The 20000-nt window shown below is 41.2% G+C and overlaps 2 protein-coding genes across 13 annotated transcripts in view; one reads left to right on the top strand and one right to left on the bottom strand.

Moving 5' to 3' along the window:
* The window catches only part of LOC138004176 (uncharacterized), a 45977-nt gene extending 43359 nt beyond the window's left edge, over nt 1-2618 (bottom strand). For 3 of the 7 annotated variants that reach the window (XM_068850608.1, XM_068850609.1, XM_068850610.1), the window contains exon 1: nt 2080-2618. Coding sequence is in view for 1 of the 7 variants with exons in the window: in XM_068850611.1 (XP_068706712.1) it covers nt 2080-2320 (241 nt within the window). In the remaining 6 variants the exon portion in view is untranslated. The remainder of the gene's footprint in view (nt 1-2079) is intronic. The other 4 variants (XR_011123758.1, XR_011123757.1, XR_011123759.1 and 1 more) reach the window with 3 other exon arrangements.
* Nucleotides 1-20000, top strand: part of LOC138004175 (uncharacterized) — a 33626-nt gene that overhangs the window by 11605 nt on the left and 2021 nt on the right. Inside the window, exons 2-4 of one of the 6 annotated variants that reach the window (XR_011123754.1) lie at nt 2682-2822; nt 4933-4994; nt 5114-6064. Coding sequence is in view for 1 of the 6 variants with exons in the window: in XM_068850607.1 (XP_068706708.1) it covers nt 10965-13319 (2355 nt within the window). In the remaining 5 variants the exon portion in view is untranslated. The other 5 variants (XR_011123755.1, XR_011123756.1, XR_011123752.1 and 2 more) reach the window with 5 other exon arrangements.

Raw genomic sequence — 20000 nt, 5'->3', positions numbered from 1 at the left:
CAGTTTTTTTTAATCGTTCTTTCTTTCCCCTATTAACTATGATCCCTACCGGTCACCCCGATGTAGCTATTGCGCTTAGACAAATCGTCCCAACATAACCTGCCCACGGGTAGAATTTGCTTTCTCGCAAAACTTTCCGAAGTTTGAATTTCCCGCTCGTATGCAAATATCGAACTTTCGGAAGTCCCGCTACATTACCAAGGTGTTGCCGCAGTTGTTTAAAAACACCATATATATGGCCATTTTTTTTATCAGTAAACAAAGGCTTTTGTTATCAAAGTTGAGCCACATTTCGTGATACCGGGATAGGCCATCATTTGACAGTTTCTATCATCAGTATTTGTTCGTGTAACCAAGAAACATGCACACTCTACGCACAGCTAAGAAGAGGCGCTAAACCTTATCCTGAAGAACATTTTATACTTTGGATGGTGAATTATCCACTAGAATTCGAAATCAAAACAGTTATCCGCCGTTTAAACAACTGGTCCTGGTGTTTGGATCTACATTTCATGTGATCGGATAACTCGGAAAACGCATTCCAATTTCACCTCAGACCTTGAAAGAACCATCACAGTTCAAGAAATGTCCCATAATATACTGAACACATCTAAGTAATTAAATTAATTAATTAATTAATTAAACTAGTTACCTATCCCAAGCGTTCCAGTAACACCCGGTGCTCCTTTTATTGCTCGTAATCCTAGAAAACCTACATCTCGTTTTGCTCCCTTTTCGCCTTTTGGGTCTTGCACAGCCTTTGGTTCATATTTCTACAGATAACATGTAGCTTTAGGACCCGGTGGTCCTGGAAGTCCTGGAGGTCCCCAAACGCCTTTGATCCCACGGGGTCCATATTTCCCTACTTCACCCTTTGGATCTTGACATCCTGGCCACCCTGGGGAATCTATAAATCCTTGGGGTCCGGATTGCCCTGGGTCACCATTGACACCCTGTGGTCCCGGCTCTCCTTTCTGACCGCTGGGGCCCGGCAGACAAATTAAACCTTTGGGATGACAAAACTTGATGATTTCTTCACGAACTTAGCCTAAACTGACAGGAAATTGAGATCTTGCTGTCAAGCTAATTAATGTCCCCGCACATATTTTCTAATCAAGGCAAGCCATCCCCACAAATATACTAGACGAGGTAAACTTCAAAGTACGCACACACTGAAAAAGCCTCAAGCAAGCAGATTGAACTAACGTTTCCCTTCTTTTCATTATCATGCCCCTTAGTAGCGATCAAATATAACTAATTATGTTAAAGGAACCTCGAGAGCATCACAGACCTTTGCTTGTACATAGTGTAACGACTTGTCATATATGGAACTTGATGCATTATTTGCAACTGATCATTGCTTTAGAGCTTGGATTGTTCTTCTGCTAGCGATGAAGGTATGCAAACAAATAACCTCTATAATTCATTTCATCTGATCAAAGAGTACAACAACGGAACGTGGCCGAAGATATTAAGGTACATGTTGTGGAACACGTAAAGCCGATGAGAGCAAACGTTGAATCGTTCGCTTTCAGCTAAAGTAATTATGGCGCACATGTTCTAGCAACGAGTTTTTGAAATGGATAGCTCTTAGTTGCGAAACTATCAGATACCAAATGAACCAAATTAACAGAAGCTGTAGATTTGGTTTATGGTCTCTTCACTGACGTCTGTTTCTTCTTTCTTGTGGAAGTAACAGATCAGCTAAGTTTTATTCAGGGTTATTGCTTATGAACCTGAATAAAACTAAAGTACCCTTGATAGAGAAGGCGCTAAGATTTGCGTACATCAAAGTAAATTCGCTTTGTAACGAGCGCTTCACGAATAATTCAACCCGGGCGCGCATACCTTTACAAAAGAATTGTATGGAAATGTAGAAAGAACTTGTAACACTGATTTTGCTCATTCAGTGAATGCACAGACTAGCCGTTTTACCTGGCTCCATATTTACAGAGGGAAAAAAGAAAAGGATATAGGCCTCTAGACTCCATCTTCAGAGCTGGCGTGAGTATCGAAGTAAGATCGTTGAAGAAGAAGAAGTACTGGGCTTTCAGTGATCGGAATTATCAGATTTCTTACCTGGAGTGTTATCTTTGCTTGCCGTGTTTTGATAACCAGCTGGATAGTTTACCGCAGCCTTACGTTTTTCAGCTTCTTGCCAGAGCTCTTTGACTTGCCGTTCAACGGAATAATTCCGTATGAACAGAACGACAGTCAAACAATTGCCAAAAAAAGACAAAATGCAGAATAACAGGAGAAGAGTCAGTCTAGATTTACTGTCTGAATAAGATGACACGGATTCTTGTCCAGGGCCTTCCATATTGCTGATGTCTTTGGAGTTAGACGGTACTGCTTGTACGGCGGACTGAACCCTACTTAATTTGTGTCAAATCACCTTGACTTTTATAGCCGCTTCTAAGACTATTAAATTTCACTATGTGAAACAGATTAATCTTTCTGCGTTTCGAAGATAATTTCTCAATGATTCAGCATGCTGAATTAATGGTGAGAATTGAGGTATTAAGCCCAATAAACATGTAATTTATAATTTTTACAATATATATATATATATATATATATATTTGGAGACAACAAAAGATAAAAAATAAGGAGGAGTTTGGTCAGACAGCTCACCGTGATATACATATATTTTTTAAATTTCCTTTCTTTCTTTTGGATAGAAACCAACAACGGAAATGAAACATCGACGCTTCTGCGCGTCGGCACAGGGTATAAGACAGGATAAACCTTTAAACGGGAGCGTCTCAGCACAGCAAACAGGAATAATCAGAAAATGAAAATTAAACGGCAAATCGGAAATCGTAAGTTGCCGCCGAGTTCTTAGTGTTCTGTTACAACTAGATTAATTTCTGACGCACGGTATGGCAGTTCTAGTTTGGCAATGGTCATATTTGCGACAGAAAGTTACATTATGCACTTTTTTTTTCAAGATTTTCCGGTTCTGTTTATGGTTCTGACTTAGCTCTGAGGAAAGGGAAGCTGTTCTGATTTATTCAGTTTAAAAACAAAATAATATAAAGATGTACAGGGGTTCGAGGGGAAAGGGAAGGTTCTCCCGTAGGCTATTATACAGATGGATGGAGAAACGTTTCGCTCAATTAAATGCAAGAAAACGTGATGATTATTCAACAAATCAAACATTGTCGGATATGTCCACACATGTGTATGGGGATTTTCAAGCCTAATGCAGAACCTCTTTAGTGACTGAGGAATTTCATATATACAGACCACCAGGCCCGGGTTCTAGAAGGTTGGCTAACCTTCAGGATCGTTATTAAAGTACCATGACAACCCGGCTACAGATTAGAGATTGCTGATTCTGGAAAGGATGATTCTCGTCCAGACCACCAACACACAGGGACCTCACTTCCAGTACGAAGACGGGATTTATCGTTCAGTATCCGAGAATTTAGGCCATCAGCATGGTATATCATGCATGGTTGGGAAGGTAAACGCTCTGAGAAATGGAAGCAACACCTGATAACTTCAAGTTGGCCTCAACGTCAAGCAATCTAGACTGAGCTTATTGACGAATTAATTTTAGCTTCTAGGAGTAAACATTTTATTTTTTTCCAAATAAATTATGTTAGGTTCAGCCAAATGCATTCAAAGTTAACAACCTACGCGGAAACAGAATCTTCATTAGCAGTGATATTAAAGTGCACACTATTTTACGCTGACGGAACGCTTGCTCTATAACGATTCTTCAATGGTCTTCAATTGACTCTGCCACTTAATTTAATATAAAATGAAATGAGCCATAAACCGTATCAAGGTTAAAATCTATAAATTATCTAGTCGTTAGCGTTCTTTAACATTTATCTTAACATTCCAGCACGTAATCACTGGTGCTTCATAAGCTAGATAAGTATGCTATACTGATTGATTGTTATCACCATGATTACGTCGTGTTCTGAATTCGAAACCTGTCTGAGTACCAAGGAGTAGATTTCTTAACAAACTGTCTGTGGAAAGCGAAAAATAAAAATTTGGTTTTATTCGTAGTTAGTAAAGGTAAAAAAAAGTTAACCACTGCGTAACAAAGATTTGTGAGCTAATTATCATTCGATCTTAAGCCCCGGTTCATGAGAGCGAGCAAGGTGTCCTAGGGTATTAAAATAAATCCATTGATCTTTATATCTAATGCCTTTTGAAACTCGGAAATCACGACTATAGAAATCTTTAATCAGCTTTACTGCTCTGTTTTCTTTACCTGCACGTGTGAGTGGAATTAGACACATATCAATGCTGGAACCCGACCAAATATATTCTTCTTTTTCTTAGATGGTAAAATATCCGGATCTCGTCAAATAAACGTTGAAAACACGCGCGGGTGGTTCGTTGACAGTTTGTTTGGCGGTGTCCAGCTAGAAAGCTGTACTCCTTTAGACACAGCACACCAATTAACTTTCTACATTATGGCCTAATATCATTCCTCTTCTCTCTCTCTCTCTCTCTTTTTAAATTTATTATTGATAATATAAATTTGGACAGTGTGAATAAAAAAATGAATTGAATTGTAATGATTATTTAGAACTGCATGAATTTAATTAAGGCACCCGAAATTTGAACGCACTAGAGAATATACTTTACGAAAGGACTTGTGATCCGGCCAGGCCCATAATTTAAGGACAGTTATTGACTCCTTTTCCGCTTCTTTACGTCTTCCTTGCATTCGGAAGTAGAGAAAAAAACTATACCTTTAAATTCGTTGTTATATCTCGAGAGAGTGAGTGCCTTGCCAGGGGCCAACAAATTCTCCCATGGGTCTTTGAATAAATAAAGAGAGGGTGATTCCTCAAAAGAACATCTACATATGGTTAAACTTTAGTCTTCTCGGACGAGGGAAATAAAGTCAAGTTATTGTCTCTGTACAGTTGTTCATAAACATTCTTTTCTTTTTGTTTGCAGTCGGTGGCGGTAGCCCCCCACCTTTGATGAAGAGTTGTTGTCTATGATCTATTTTATATTCGGTAGGTTGGAGAGTTAAAATTCGTCACCTTTGGTGGCCAAAATTTGTTATTGCTAACGAAGCCCTTCAGCAAACAAGTCCGCCGCCGTACAGTCCTCGTTTATTCGTTTAATTTTTCAGCACCCTTGCAACTGACCCACTACGACAAAACGCCTTGTTATAAAGATACTTTTATCCTAAAAAACTTCAATGTATTTACCCTCTCTGAAGCTCGGACAGATGAAACATCGAGTACAGAAACCGCGAAGTCTTGATTTGATTAGTTACAACGATCAGCTGCTTAGACAAGACCGGATCGAAGAAAGCCGGTGAGCAGAATTGAGGGTGGATTATGGCAGTTTACGTCAAGACTATCGGGCTACTCTCTGGACAAATTTTTGGGTGTCAGAGGATGACTTTCCCAACAGCAATGGATCTAAGTTCAATGTCTCAAGTTGTTCTTAATCTGCAATGGTTAGCTATTGACCAAACTCAACCATCCGCTATCGTGGCGTTCAGTTTATTTTTAAATGATAAGGCTCTGCGTCTAATGACATATTTTCAACATTTGCAATTAATTATGCAAGCGACCGTAGTTAGCTTTTGTCCAAGGTGGAAAGCTGCATATACTACACCCCTTTGCGGGATGGCCGCAACATGAAATTAAAATTTAAATGATACAATTCTTGATCGTTGGCGCTAACTATTACACTGAAAGCAACAAATTGTGGAACTAACGATCGCAAACGCCTTTCTTCAGTTGGGCTTGTGGATTGCTTACGAAGGCAATCTACTTTAATAAAAAAAACTGTATTCTTTGTTATTTATAAAATCTAAATCGAATTAGAAAATATCTTATTCTTAACTAAAACACTCAACTGAGTTTAATTCTCGGCCTACCTTTCCAGGCAAGTTAATTGAATATCCCATAACTTGTGAGCCACGAACGCGAATGTTCAATCACTACTGATAGCGAAGGCTGCCACGGTCTCAGTTAACAATTGGACAAAAACTAGCCTTTCGTTACCTTGTCTCAGACTTTACTCTCATCAAAGACATCAAATATGAATGTGACGAGATTTTATATTATTTCCCTAACTTGCAGAGGCAGCTGGTACTCTAGTAATAAAGGAGTAACAGGACAGTGTCTACTTCTAATCATTGCACATTATCCCCGAACCTACATGTTCAGAGGCGGCGGTTTTTCTTTTTTTTCTTATATTTTTATTTAAGTGAGAATTTTATTATTTTAACAGTAATTAGTTTTGCTTGAAATAAAACTTAAGACTTTCCTCTTTTAAGTTACATTTTACAGATCATTCAGAACAAGTCAGCTGACAAGTAGAGTCCATATAAGTGTATTTTATATTTTTATTTATCATCTTATCTTTAGCCTATGGATTTACCTACTGTATTTAAATAAACTCATACAGATATCTGGGCCTTATAAGTTCTAAATTTCAATGATTATTAATGAGAAACAAGACCATCATTTTTTAATATGATATGGCAGTGTCATGAACTAATTACGCAATGTTGTGAAGTGTGTTTTAATTCCAACAGAGATGGAAGCGTGCTAAATGCTAAATTAGAGCTATCATAAGTCATTACAAGCAATGAGACACATTTCTCTTTATGGCTAAATGAAATAAAGGCTCAGTCGTGTATTTTTTCCTTTGAAGTGGCAAAGAATGTATTTTCTCACTGGTTCCCATATTCTAGGTAGGGTTGATTCGTCGCTGGAAACTCGGCTGGGCCAGAACTTTGTGTTCAAACAAATCGGCTGAATAAACCTCATATTTGACTAATAAATCTTCACGTTAAATTAAGCCAACTAAGAATGCAATATAGGATAAGCAATGATGACGTCTTTTCATTTACGTAATTGGTGTGGTCACTTTCGTCGTTTTCGTCATTTGCATCATGTTTATGTCGACACTTATCCCCGGCCTTGAAATAAAATATTGCTAAGTAGAGCAAGCCGTGCACTTTGCAAGTGGTCGCACTAAGTTTGCTGAGACATGGAAGCCTCAAAAAAGACAACTACAAACATGTTGGCGTTATTCGGCCACCAACGTGGCTATTTATTATCATTGTTGCAGCTTTCGGTTTTGATGAAGAGTACTGTGGTTTTTCGGTTCTGAGCGTTTTATTGGTGCATGCGGTTTTGCGGTTTGTTAAAGGCCCCCCTTTTTATTTTGTTGTTACGAGTCAGTACGTCAAACCAGCATGCAAAAAGTGAAATGTGCGTCCTTGAGAAATAGTTTGCTTAAATGGGCAAATGAAGAGGAATCGTGATTCAATGGCCTCACTTTAAATTTGTTCCATTTCTCACACAACTAACTACTAACAGAACACCGTGCTGGGTGATGTCAAAGAAATATGTCAAGTACACGCGTAAAATTAATCATATTATTTGGCCAGAATGTTAATTCACTTTTCTAAAGTTTATTTAGTTAAGATGCGAGGTACGTTTAAGTTTCCTTACCCCCTAAAATTTTGGCCATGACCAGAATACCCATCACCCAAGCATTAACTGCGGCGAATTGCTCAGGGAGAGGCATAAGAACAATACAGCACTGCTCGACTCTGTTTTTTGTTTCATTTCCTCAAACCAAGTAACTATTTTGACTTCAGGGGAAACTTTGAGGTGGACTAGCCAATCAAAATAGAGTTTATAATTGAAATCTAAACATCTTTGAGACGTAAAAACCAACTTATGAACATGTGAGCCTGAAGTATCGCAAATCATAATGCTGACAAACAAAAAGCGAAGGAAATGGGTCATAAATATGAAGTTTTGACTATCTGAATGATTTTGGGTTAGATTAAAGCAATATATTGTTTAAACTGATCCAAAGCTATTTCTCGTGATAATGAGTAATGTAAGCAATGTTCGCACTCATGAGTCGTAGTAATAAATTGGGTTAACCAGGAACCAGTTATTTTAAAGCTAGTACCGGTAACTGCGTGGCATTTGAAGGTAAAATAGATATCTGCAGACTTTATGCTTCGATGTATTGTGCACATGGCGGGTGGGCAGTGTATTTTGGTCGAAATGATTTATGGATAATCACATTCTGATCGGATGTCGCTTGCTCTGTAGTCCCAATCAATGACAGGACCGATAACACCGAGAACCCGTCGGGAATTGAGGATTTACGCAGAAGATATAACCGCTTATTAATTTAACAGTTATTTTTGTGGCGATTGCAGTACAAGGATCAAAACCACCTTAAAAGCTATGTCGCTAAGTGACAGGTCATGATATTTGAAATATCCTCTTTGAAAAAAAGCTTCAAGTTTGCCTTAAAGTCAAACAAGACAGAGCATGAGGGTTTTGATGAAATCAATTACTAGGATTGACCATTAACACGAAGCTAATTTTTCCCACGAATGAATTTAGTCAGTAAATTTCCTTCAAATTTAGCGACCTGTGTGGAATCAGGAAGTATTAATTTTAAATTGCATCGACGTGTTCTAAATGAGGCAAGGCATGATCTATTTTAAATAACTCCTCCTTCTTCTAAATACTAACTGAAGATGAAATGAACCATACACCATGTATTTAGCCACGGAAAACTCTAAATTAACTAATCATTAGCGTTCTTCATTAATAACCATTTACCTCGACATTCCAACACTCCATAAGCTTGGTAGGTATACTTTATTCTAATCTCATCAGTGACAGTAGCTATGTTTTCACGAGCGGTTTTTCAGGTCGCTTAGCGAGCGACAACCTAAAATTCCGTGAAAACAGTTCCTTTCCCAACTCACCTATTAAAGCAAGGCGGCAAATTTCACTTGAATTCTCAGCAAATTTAAGCCACCAAGGTAACTTAAGTGAGTTGGAAATTAATTTCGGCCAATGAGGAGTCGCTTGCCGTTATTCAAATCGGAAATACAACAGGCTTGCTATTTTTATTGTTTTTATTATATTGTATTGGCACGTGCTCTCTCCTAATTTAATCTTACCCGTGAAAACACGTATCATTTTTAAGTCGCTTAACGAAGTCTCCAATCAAAACACCTTCAGGAATGTGAACCGATGCAGCTGTTGTCGTGAAAACACATCCAATAGCACTGAATGCGGTCTGTCAATTTGATTAAGGAAAATAACCTCAACCCATTTTCTTAATCAAGCTACGATGGCCTAAGAACAAGAGTTTATAAGTCTGTCAATATTCACAGTTAAAATGAATACATCGTTTTTATCATAAATTTTTTACAAGCAGCTTTGCTTTATCGATTTTTTTTCTTAATTTAAGGCCTGGTAAATGGGATAAGAGGCTTCGTTATCGATGATGGATAACTTCGGCATGTATACTCAGACCATACTGGAGATCAAACTCGAAGGTTCTAACAAATGCAATGTTTCCCATTATTGGTTTGAATTCTTATCACTGAGTTGCGAGAAACTAATGGGAGACAAGACTTTGGTTATGAGTGCCATATGTTTTTTTTTTCTTTTCCCCAGATCAATGACTGAACGTTGCTCTGAAAAAAAAAATGTTCACGTTCGTCTGGGGTCGTAGATCTTTTGCCTTTCAACATGGAACGACGGCGCGGGACAATTTACGAACGCAATGTTTCCAAGGTTGCAGGCTATTAGACTATGCTAATGAACTCTTTAATCCATTCTTGAACAAATTCGAATATTTTTAGTAGGAAGTAGGAAATCACCTGACCAAAAACTTGCACTTATCTAGACAAATAATTCCCTGAAAACCACCTGAAAATTATAGTAGCTTCAACGAAGTTTGAATCCTTGAACTCCTAGAAGACGTCAGGTCTCTAGGCTTGCTTCTTGAGTCCACCCTTCTGGGCTCCTTTTCTGACCAAGAAATGTTTCGCCCCCAGCAAAATCTTCGAGGAGGCACCGGATCTTAGTCTCGCTACACGAGCCCACCAATCTGGTCTCCTTTGGAGGTGAACAAAGTTACGTTACCCTAAGCTGTTTTGCCCAATGTCCAAGGACGATCAGGACCTTAGGTTCGCTGCCCGAGCCCACATATCTGCCTCCCTTTGGGCTCAAAAAAAGTTGCTTCGCTAATAACCGTTTTGCCTAAGCTTCTGGAAAGCCTCAGTCACCGCTTCTGGTCTTCTTTCGGGGCTGAAAAAGTAGTTTCCCTTAAAACTGTTAGGACCAATCTCCCCCAAGGCAGCCTCAGACAGTAGAACTCGCTTCCCGAGGCCAACAATCTGGGTTTCCTTCTGGGGATGAAAAAGGTCGTGTCGTTCACAGCCGTTTCAACTAATCTCCTGAGAGGCCACAGGCCCAAAGGTTTCCCTTAAGGGCCCATTCAACTGGGCTTCTTTTGGGGACGAAAAAAGATAAGTCGTTTCGCACAACCTCCTAAGAGCGGCCTCAGGGCGTTGGGCTCAGTCATCAAACCCACCTTTCCTATGCGGTTTTATCAGAGATCCTAGTGCACGGTGGCAATGCTCAGCGATCTTTCCTGGTGGCCGTCTTTAATCTTTTGTGGACAACAGAAGACTTACCATCTGACTGGTAGTTAATGTGGAAACTACCCTGGGGTATCTCTGCTCACCGTCGTTAGGAAAGTCTTTGCTGACATATCCTACAACGACTCCAGTGTTGAGATAGTTGAGTTGTATTGTGTGACGGTAGTTATCTTTAACAATTTGTGATTCCTTAAATTGTATTTAAATCGGAAATTAGTGCTTTATCGTCAGAACCGACTGACAAGTTGATTAGATGTTCATACATCGGTAAAAGTATGTTTATGTCGCGTTTTCCGGTCGGCGTCTTGTTCTAAAAATGATTCATTGTGTTAGGATGTTTTTTTTGCAAAAGGTTCTGTTCGTTGTCAGATAGTTGAGCTGTGTGAGAAGAGAGGTTGAAGACGAGCGACATCAGTTAAATAAAAGTTGAAGTTTGGGAAGAACGGCCTGTTAAGTCTTGGCATTCGCGAAACAGTGGCACCTCCGACGGGACCTGAGGTCGTTTTGACAAGAAGCAGCGTGGATCATGGAAGACATATCAAAGGGAATTCAAGGTAAAGTGAAACTCCTTCAGTTTACCCTGGGGAAATCGCAAGAAATTCAAAACACTGGAAGCGCGCTCTTAATCACCAGGCACCGTGATTCCCTGGATACAATAGTTCAAAGTATAGAACAACTTAAGCTCCAAGTGGTGGAAGAAATGTTCAATAATGACAAATCAGAGGAAGAAATTTCCACGTGGACCGCAACCATCGAGGGACGCGTGTCCCAAGGCGATGCAATGATCACAAAATTGACTAAATGCGTAAATGACCTTAAAGCTGAAGAAGAATTAAGAGTTAAGGAAGCGGAGAACGTTGTTAAGAATAAAGAGCGCGAAGAACTGCTAAGATTCGAGCGAGCACAGTTAGAGCAGAAACTTGAATTTGAGAAGAAAATAGAAGAGTCTAAGAAGAACCAGGCGCCAGCGAAATTAGCCGAAGCCAAAGGCAGCGAGACAAGGCATACAAAGCTCCCGAAATTAACTATTGCTAAATTTAATGGTTCCCATACGGATTGGCTGCGCTTCTGGAATATTTTTGAAGCTGAAGTTGACAAATGTAGCGATTTGGCAGGTGTAACTAAATTCGCTTATCTTACGGACCTTCTGGAACCGAAGATAAGAGCGTCAATCGATGGGCTTCCTTTCTCAAGTGAGGGCTATGAGCGAGCCAAAAGTATTTTGAAAAACAATTACGGGAGAACATCTGAAATAGTCAATGCCTACGTTCAGAATATCATGGCGTTACCGAGTGTTAGTGGTTCTAACCCAGTGAAAATACACCAATTTTATGACAAGCTGTTGTTCAATGTACAAGCGCTAGAAACTCTGGGGAGATTACAGGATGTTAATGGGTACGTAAGAATGTCGCTAGATAAGCTGGAAACAATAAGGGGCGATTTAGTGCGAACAGACGATGATTGGCAAGATTGGGATTTTCCAAAATTCGTGACCGCCCTTCGGAAGTGGACCGAAAGAAATCCAGTTTCCGTCAAGTCGATTGACAAGAGCCAGGAAAGTCATCTTCCGAGAAGAACCACGCGTGACTCATTCTACCACGAGCGACAAGAGAACGGGCGTTCCCTTGGGTGTGTTTATTGCGAAAACGCTGACCACAAGTCGTTTGAGTGCAACAAGTTCACTGATCCAACTCAAAGGAGAAAGATCCTTATCCAGAAGCGCTTATGTTTTAATTGCACCAAACCCGATCACCGAGCGTCGGAGTGCAAGAGCAGAAGAACGTGTTTGAATTGTAAGGGGCGCCATCACTCTTCCATCTGTGATAGAGAAACTGTTGAGGCTTCTATGACGGCCGCGCAAGTAGGTGAAGGGCCAGTAGTTTTTCCTATTGTCGTAGTGGAGGTTGCAGGGATCCGGTGTCGTGCATTATTAGACTCAGGGGCCGGAAGTTCCTACGCGTCGGCGGTCTTACTCACAAAAATTGCGAAACCTCACCATTCCGGTGTTCGAAAGGTTGAGATGATGTTAGGCACAGTCAAGCGTGTCATGGAAGTTTATCGGATCAACATTAAGTCAGCAACAGGTGACTTTGAAATGGAAGCAGACGTGACGAAAGTTGACAAACCGCAGCTGATGACGGTCGAAAACCCCCGTTACAAAAGTCTTTTAGAGAAACATCCACACCTTAAAGGAGTCATCATGGATGACACCGATCACAAACGCCGTCTACCAGTGCATCTTATCCCTGGAAATAGTGAGTGCCCTAGAATCAGCACCTCAGAGCCACAACGCGTTGGTAGGGAATGGGATCCAGTCGCAAGTTACACGAAGTTGCGCTGGACCATTACTTCACCTGGTCATAAGTTAGACACCACCAATATGCTCCTCACTCAAACATCTAGCGCAGACTACGAAGAACTTTCTAGATTAGATGTTCTCGGGCTTGAAGATTTACCGACAGGAGACCAGGGTGTAGTCTATGAGGAATTTAAGGAGCAATTGTGGCGGAGCAAGGAAGGATGGTACGAAACCGGGCTTCCGTGGATAGGAAATCACCCTTCTCTGCCAAGTAACAAAGGAGGAAGCCTTCGCAGACTTGGGAGCCTTTTAAGGAAGCTAGATTCATCGAATTCCATCAGTGATTACCATGAAATCATTCAGGAGCAGTTGGAAACTGGAGTAGTCGAACACGCCCCCGACTTAATCCATGGAAGAGAATTTTACATACCCCATAAGGGAGTTATACGCGAATCAGCTGAAAGTACCAAGCTGAGAGTTGTTTACGATGCTTCGGCCAGAGCCTGGAACGGTGCACCATCCTTGAACGAATGTCTGAACTCTGGCCCTCCCTTGCAGAAAAAAAACTCTGGAGTGTGTTAATCCGTGGACGTTTCAACCCAGTTGCTGTAACAGGAGACATCAAGAAGGCCTTTCTGCAAGTAAGAATTAGAGCTGAGGATAGAGACGCACTAAGGTTCCACTGGGTGAAAGTTATAGGAACGAGAGAGATAGAGACACTGCGCTTTACAAGAGCACTTTTCGGGTTAACGTCCTCACCCTTCCTATTGGCGGGAGTGATTGATCAGCATTTAGACAGCTGGAGCATCAAGAATCCCGAGGTTGTGTAAGAAATCAAGAAAGATCTTTACGTAGATGATTGGATCGGGGGAGGAACTACAATTGCTAAAGCCAAAGAAATGAAGGAAGCCGCCATAGAGATATTTGCCGACGCTTCCTTTGAGCTGCACAAGTGGCATTCGAATGTACCGGAATTGGAGACTGGAGACGTCGAATCTTGCATAGAAGACCAAACGTTTGCCAAACAGCAGCTGTGCCAAGGAAGAAGAACAAGTATGATTTTAGGATTGGAATGGGACAAGCAGAGAGACACCATCAGCGTTGCCGTACCTACAGAGAAAGCTGTCGCAACAAAAAGAGGAATTCTCACCAGCAAGATAGCAAGAGTATACGATCCACTAGGAGTGGCGTCCCCCGTAACACTCAGTGGAAAGTTACTTTATCGAGATGCGTGCAATTTCAAGGTTGGATGGGACGAGCAGCTACCTCCAAACCTTGAAAAAAAGGTGGGCAAGTTGGGAGTTTTCGCAGCCAGAATCGATCACGATCCCGAGGTCCTTAGCTAAGTACAAGGAACCAATTGACAGCGTTTCCTTGCATGTCTTCGGCGATGCAAGTGGGGTTGGCGTAGCGGCTGCAGCTTTCACCGTTGTATCACAGCCTTCCGGAGTCACTCAAGGTATCGTGGCGGCCAAAGCGCGTTTAGCAAAACAGGGACTGACAGTACCACGCCTGGAGCTCGTGGCTGCTCACATGGCTGCAAATTTGGCCACAAATATTAAAGAGGCACTCGATGGCTACCCACTTGTTCAAGTTTATTGCTGGTCCGATAGTACTGTCGCTCTCCGTTGGATTAGAGGAAACGGGGAGTATAGACAATTCGTTAACAACCGAGTACAGAAGATACGGAAGAAGGAATGGATAAAGTGGAGATATGTACCTACCAAGGAAAACCCAGCAGACCTAGGTAGTCGAGGAGGTCATGTAAACCAGGAAAATAGCCTTTGGTGGTATGGGCCCGAATGGCTGTCCAATCCGGGTGCTTGGCCGGCAGATGTTGCCACAACTGCAACTCCTGAGTCCCTGAATGAAGCAAAGACCATAAAGGATATATTCGAGCTTGCATCTAAAGAGAAAGTGGACGTCTTGGACAGCATACTTGAAAAGTTCAGCCTATGGCGAGTGCTGCGAATTACCGCTTGGATTGCCAGATTCTTACACAACACTAGAAGTTCGAACAAGCAAAGGAAAACTGGCCCCCTTACGACAGGAGAACTCAGAGAGCAGAGAAGATTCTGGGAAAGAAGAGCGCAGCAAGAAGGGATGGAGTCGAAGCATTTTCAACTAGATTGTCTTCAACTGAATTTGCAACAGAATGACCAACAGCTATTGGAATGTAGAGGGCGGATTCAAGGTGTCTATCCAGTTTACATCCCAGATACGAGTATGTTCAGTGAAAAGTTTGTTCAGGAGGCCCATGAAGCTACGTTACATGGTGGTGTGGGTTTAACGATGACGAAGGTACGAGAGCAACACTGGATCCCACGCTTAAGACGCCTAGTGAAGCGCGTTGTCAAGAAGTGTCCAGGATGCAAGCGATTTCAGGCAGTAGCCCTAGCTGCACCACCCCCTGGATTATTATCACAGGATCGAACTGAAGGATCGTACCCTTTCGAAGTTGTAGGCGTAGACTTCGCCGGTCCCATAAAGTTCAAGACTTCAACCAAGCGAGAAAGCAAGGCATATATAATCCTGTTTGCATGCAGTCTAACAAGAGCGTTACACCTTGACCTCGCAAGGAGCTTGGAAACTGCTGAGTTCCTCCTAAGTTTGAAAGGCCTGATAGCCAGACGTGGTAGACCGAGCACGGTATACTCCGACAATGGGAGCACCTTTATCGGAGCAGCAGCTTGGATTCGTCAAGTGAAGGAAGACGAAAAGCTGAACGACTTCCTTGCCCATCACCAGATTGTATGGAAGTTTAATCTAAGCAGAGCGCCCTGGTGGGGAGGCCAGTTTGAACGCATGGTTGGCCTCGTGAAAGCAGCTATGAGGAAAACTATTGGCAATGCCAGCCTTGACTTCAATGAGCTGAAAGAAGTTATATTGGACGTAGAAGTAGCCCTGAATGGCCGCCCATTGTCTTACGTAGAAGAAAATTTGCAGCTACCCATATTGACACCAAATTCATTGATGTGCATCAGACCAAACGTGCTACCGGAACGGCAGCCGCACCATGAAGAAAATCAGCAACTCAGGAAACGCGAGAAACATCTGCGTAAATGCAAGGATGCCATGTGGAAACGATGGGTACCTTCGTGGATTGCGGGAGCGGCATAGCCTTCAGCACAAGCAACCTCATGGCAGAGTTCAAAGGGGTGATGTTGTTATAATGAAGGATGAAAATAGAGATAGGAACAAGTGGAAACTCGGTATTGTGGAAGAATGCATAACAGGGCGAGACGGAATCGGGAAAAGGTCATCTTGAACGAGCCATTCAGCAGTTATACCCCCTTGAACTGTCTTGTGACAGAAGAGTAGATCGCCAAGTTCCAGGAGCCGCACTAAATCCTCAAGCAGGCGTTTTCAAACCAAGGAGTGACGCTGCAGTTGCTGCCGGGATACGTGTACACGATGTCATTCAGCAGGAACAAGAAGTTTAAAAAAAAAAAAAAAAACTTTGCACGAATGTGTTTGTCCTTTTCAAGAACAAACAGGGGAGTGTGTTGAGAAAGTTGAGTTATATTGTGTGACGGTAGTTTTCTTTAACAATTTGTGATTCCTTAAATTGTATTTAAATCGGAAATTAGTGGTTTATCGTCAGAACCGACTGACAAGTTGATTAGGTGTTCATACATCGGTAAAAGTATGTTTATGCCGCGTTTTCCGGTCGGCATCTTGTTCTAAAATGATTCATTGTGTTAGGATGTTTTTTTTTGCAAAAGGTTCTGTTCGTTGTCAGATAGTTGAGCTGTGTGAGAAGAAAGGTTGAAGACGAGCGACATCAGTTAAATAAAAGTTGAAGTTTGCGAAGAACGGCCTGTTGAGTCTTGGCATTCGCGAAACAGTATTTCTCTTAGCTTTACGGTGCTCTTCATTTTGGGGCTGCAGAGATGGCGCAATGGTGAGAGCACTCGCCTCCCATCAATGTGGCCCGGGTGAGGTTCCGAGTCATATGTGGGTTGAGTTTATTGGTCTCTACTCTGCATCAAGAAGCTTGCTCCGGGTACTCCGGGCTCCCATCTCCTCAAAAACCAACATTTGATTTGATTTGCGTTAATTGTTAATTTCAGTTTATAATGTCCCCAATTAGTGCTCCAGTGCTAGAACGACTAGACACTCAAATAAAGTTCCTTCCCTTTGGTCTCCTTTCATTTCCTCGGCTTCTCTTGAGGCCCGCCTGGGCTTGAGGCATCACGCATTGGCGAGTTTTCTTGTCATCATTGTCTACTTCGTCGATCAGACATGACAGCCGAGTCTCGACGCCGAATTAATTTATATTGGCTTGCTGTACATTTGTCTTCAACGAATGCACTCATAAACAATGTTTGGGACAGTTTAGGTTATTTTTGGCCAGATAAGACTTCAAAAAAGCGGTTTGAAAAGCTCGAAAGTACGATTTTCGGCAAAATCTCCAACAGAGATTGAGTTATAACAACCGTTTGTCGTGTTTATCATGCAGTTTTGTGACTAGCTACGGTTTCTTACTTTGGAAACGAATTCATCATTACTTCGGCTACTGCCCACACTAAACTAGTGTACCTAACAGATAGTAATGATGCGGAACATTCTGTTTAAACTGATTTATGAACAGATTCTACAAAGTATTCCAAAAGTTCTTTATCGCATGCATAGAGAATAAATGGAATTTCAGTCAATCGAAATCACAGCACACAGATATCTTAGATTAACCCTCTTGGACACGTAATGAATTTTTGGACCTTGAGGGTGGGCGCTTATTCGAGGCTGTGCGCTTATTAAATTTTCACCATTTGCACAAAGTAGTAAGGTTCTTTTGCAACAATATAACAAATAAGAACAGAAGATGTACCAAAGCAGATGGACGGGAGATTTTGCGACTGAAGTAAACTTTGCGCCCACGTGGGCATTGCAGTTGAAACTTTGAGGCATTCTCATGCACTGTCAGACAATAACGCCAGTAAAGAAATAATAACCCGAAACACTCCTCTTGTTTGCGCACTTCAGCTTTTTTTTTTTTTTGGAGGGTTGGGGGTTGGGATGGGCGTTTTTCTTTCCTACCTACAGGGTGGTCCCTTTGAGGTGAGAAGCTAAATATTTTGAGCAAGAGCCAATACAACGTAGATTTGATTTTAGTTGTGTACTATACTTCGGCTGGGCAAACCAGCCGACCGACCTTCGAGGTGGCCGCTTGCTTAACCCTTCCCCCCCTAAGAGTGACACTTATAGATTTTTACTCGTCAATGGGGAGCCCCTCAGGGGTAAAAGGGTTAATAAATTCAATACGGTACTTCCAATCAGCTTAGGTAATGCGATAAAAAACATTTTTCAATAACTGATCATTGGCGATTTTCTTTACAGCACAACTTTTGAGTTTTAATAATCGATTCTAAGTGTGGAGCCTTGAGACCACCATGTTCTATGTCACAAAGAATAGAAGACAGTTGTAACCGTGTCGTTGCCTTTCCGTAAAAGTCATATATGATGCTATTGGCTTCTTTAAACACGTTTTTGTATAAAAAAAACAATAATAAAAATAAGTCTGCACATTGGAACTACAAAGGTCTTAACAATTTGAACTCAGCCTATAAAAATAGTAAGCTTTTTCCATCTCCATAATTTAACTTTCCTTACATTGAATGAATAAATGATTTCCTCAAAATTGAGCTTCTGCCCAAGGAAAGGGTCATTTGTGACGTGAAAAGGGACCCCAACATTTTTGACCACCCTCTTAAGTTCAGCCATGCTTACTTTAATTTACTTTCCTCTCTCCCAGGTGCTACTGAGATTTTGATTCCCAAGAAAGAGTATTTCTGTTTTCTCATAATTGATGTCATTACCCACACTCTTCTCTTGTATGAATACAAATCCTTATATTTTTGTTGGCTTTCCCTCACACTCAGCTGCAATCACTAACCATAACTTAAATTGGTAAAATTCCTTCAAAGTTATCCACTTACGCAGAATCAGGAATTTGGCAGTGATATTAAATTGCAACAGGAGGCGTCTTCAATTGACTCCGCCTTCTTCAAAATACCAAATTAAGATGAAGTGCACCACATGCCGTGTATTCAGCCTCTGAAAACTCTAAAATTAACTAATTATTAGCGTTCTTTATTTAAAACCATTTATCTCGACATTCCTTCATGGAAACAATGATACTTCATAAGCTTGGTTGTTATGGTTGGTATGCTTTATTTCGAAACAGGTCTGTCAATATATACCCCGCTATGGACTGGTTTGAATTCTTACCACTGCATGAGCTGTTAGAAACTATTGGGAGCTATAACAAAGTTACAAATGTTGTATTTTTTTTCTCTTTTCCCCAGATTAGTGATTAATGTTGATCTCAAAGCTTTGCAGGTTCCGCTGGGGTAGTAGACCTTACGACTCTCAACATTGAAGATGGCGCCGGACATGCATTTTTTAAGCAAATGTTTCCGACTTGTGGTGGAGTGCAGTCCATTGGACTAAGCTAGTTAAAGCTTTTAATCGATTCATGGACAAATTCGAAGATTTCAATGGAAAGTAGGACGTTATTGTCCTTAATCAGCTACTTATCTCAGTTTTCCGCGTCACCTGCAGTATTCATGATACATATCCTGCGGATTCGGAACTTTAAGAAGAGAATTTGTGAAGCATCAATGCTGGAACACGACCAAACTTCTTGTTCCTCTGGTGTATGGGGGAACCGGATTACGTCAGGTAAGCGTTGAAAGCATTAACGATGACTTCTTTAAAAACAGCTTGTCATCAAGTTGATTAATCAATTGAAGCTTGAATTTAATTAAGAAACTTGGACATTGAACAGACTACTTAATATACTTTAGGAAAGCACTTGTGATCTCCAGGGCCTCAATGTAACCAAAGGTCAGTTTTAGCGAGCCACGTTGCTGCTACTTTGAGCCACTCAAAATAAGTACTATAAAAAAGCAATCTCGGCTGACATACCGTGTGGGAATGAGTGTCGTACGCCAGGTGGACAAAGACTCTGGGGAATAATTAATTGAGTAGACACTGATTCTTTTATAAGGACTATTCAAAGTAATAGCTAATGCTTTTGTTCTCTTGGATAAGGGCAAGACAGTTGTTCCGAAACCTTTTGGGAAGTCACAGGGAATATATAATCCACACACTGTTTGCAAGGAGCCAGGGTAGTAACTCCCTGCATTGTGGTCAAGCAGACCATTTCCCAGTGACTAATACGTGTACACTGTTTACCCCATTATGGTCAGTAAAAGATTGAATTTTTTTTTTTTCCAATTTTATCATCACATTTGTAGG

The sequence above is a fragment of the Montipora foliosa genome, chromosome 5 (genome assembly GCF_036669935.1).
Source record: "Montipora foliosa isolate CH-2021 chromosome 5, ASM3666993v2, whole genome shotgun sequence".
Classification (NCBI taxonomy): Eukaryota; Metazoa; Cnidaria; class Anthozoa; order Scleractinia; family Acroporidae; genus Montipora; species Montipora foliosa.
This window is presented reverse-complemented; position numbering and strand designations above follow the sequence as displayed.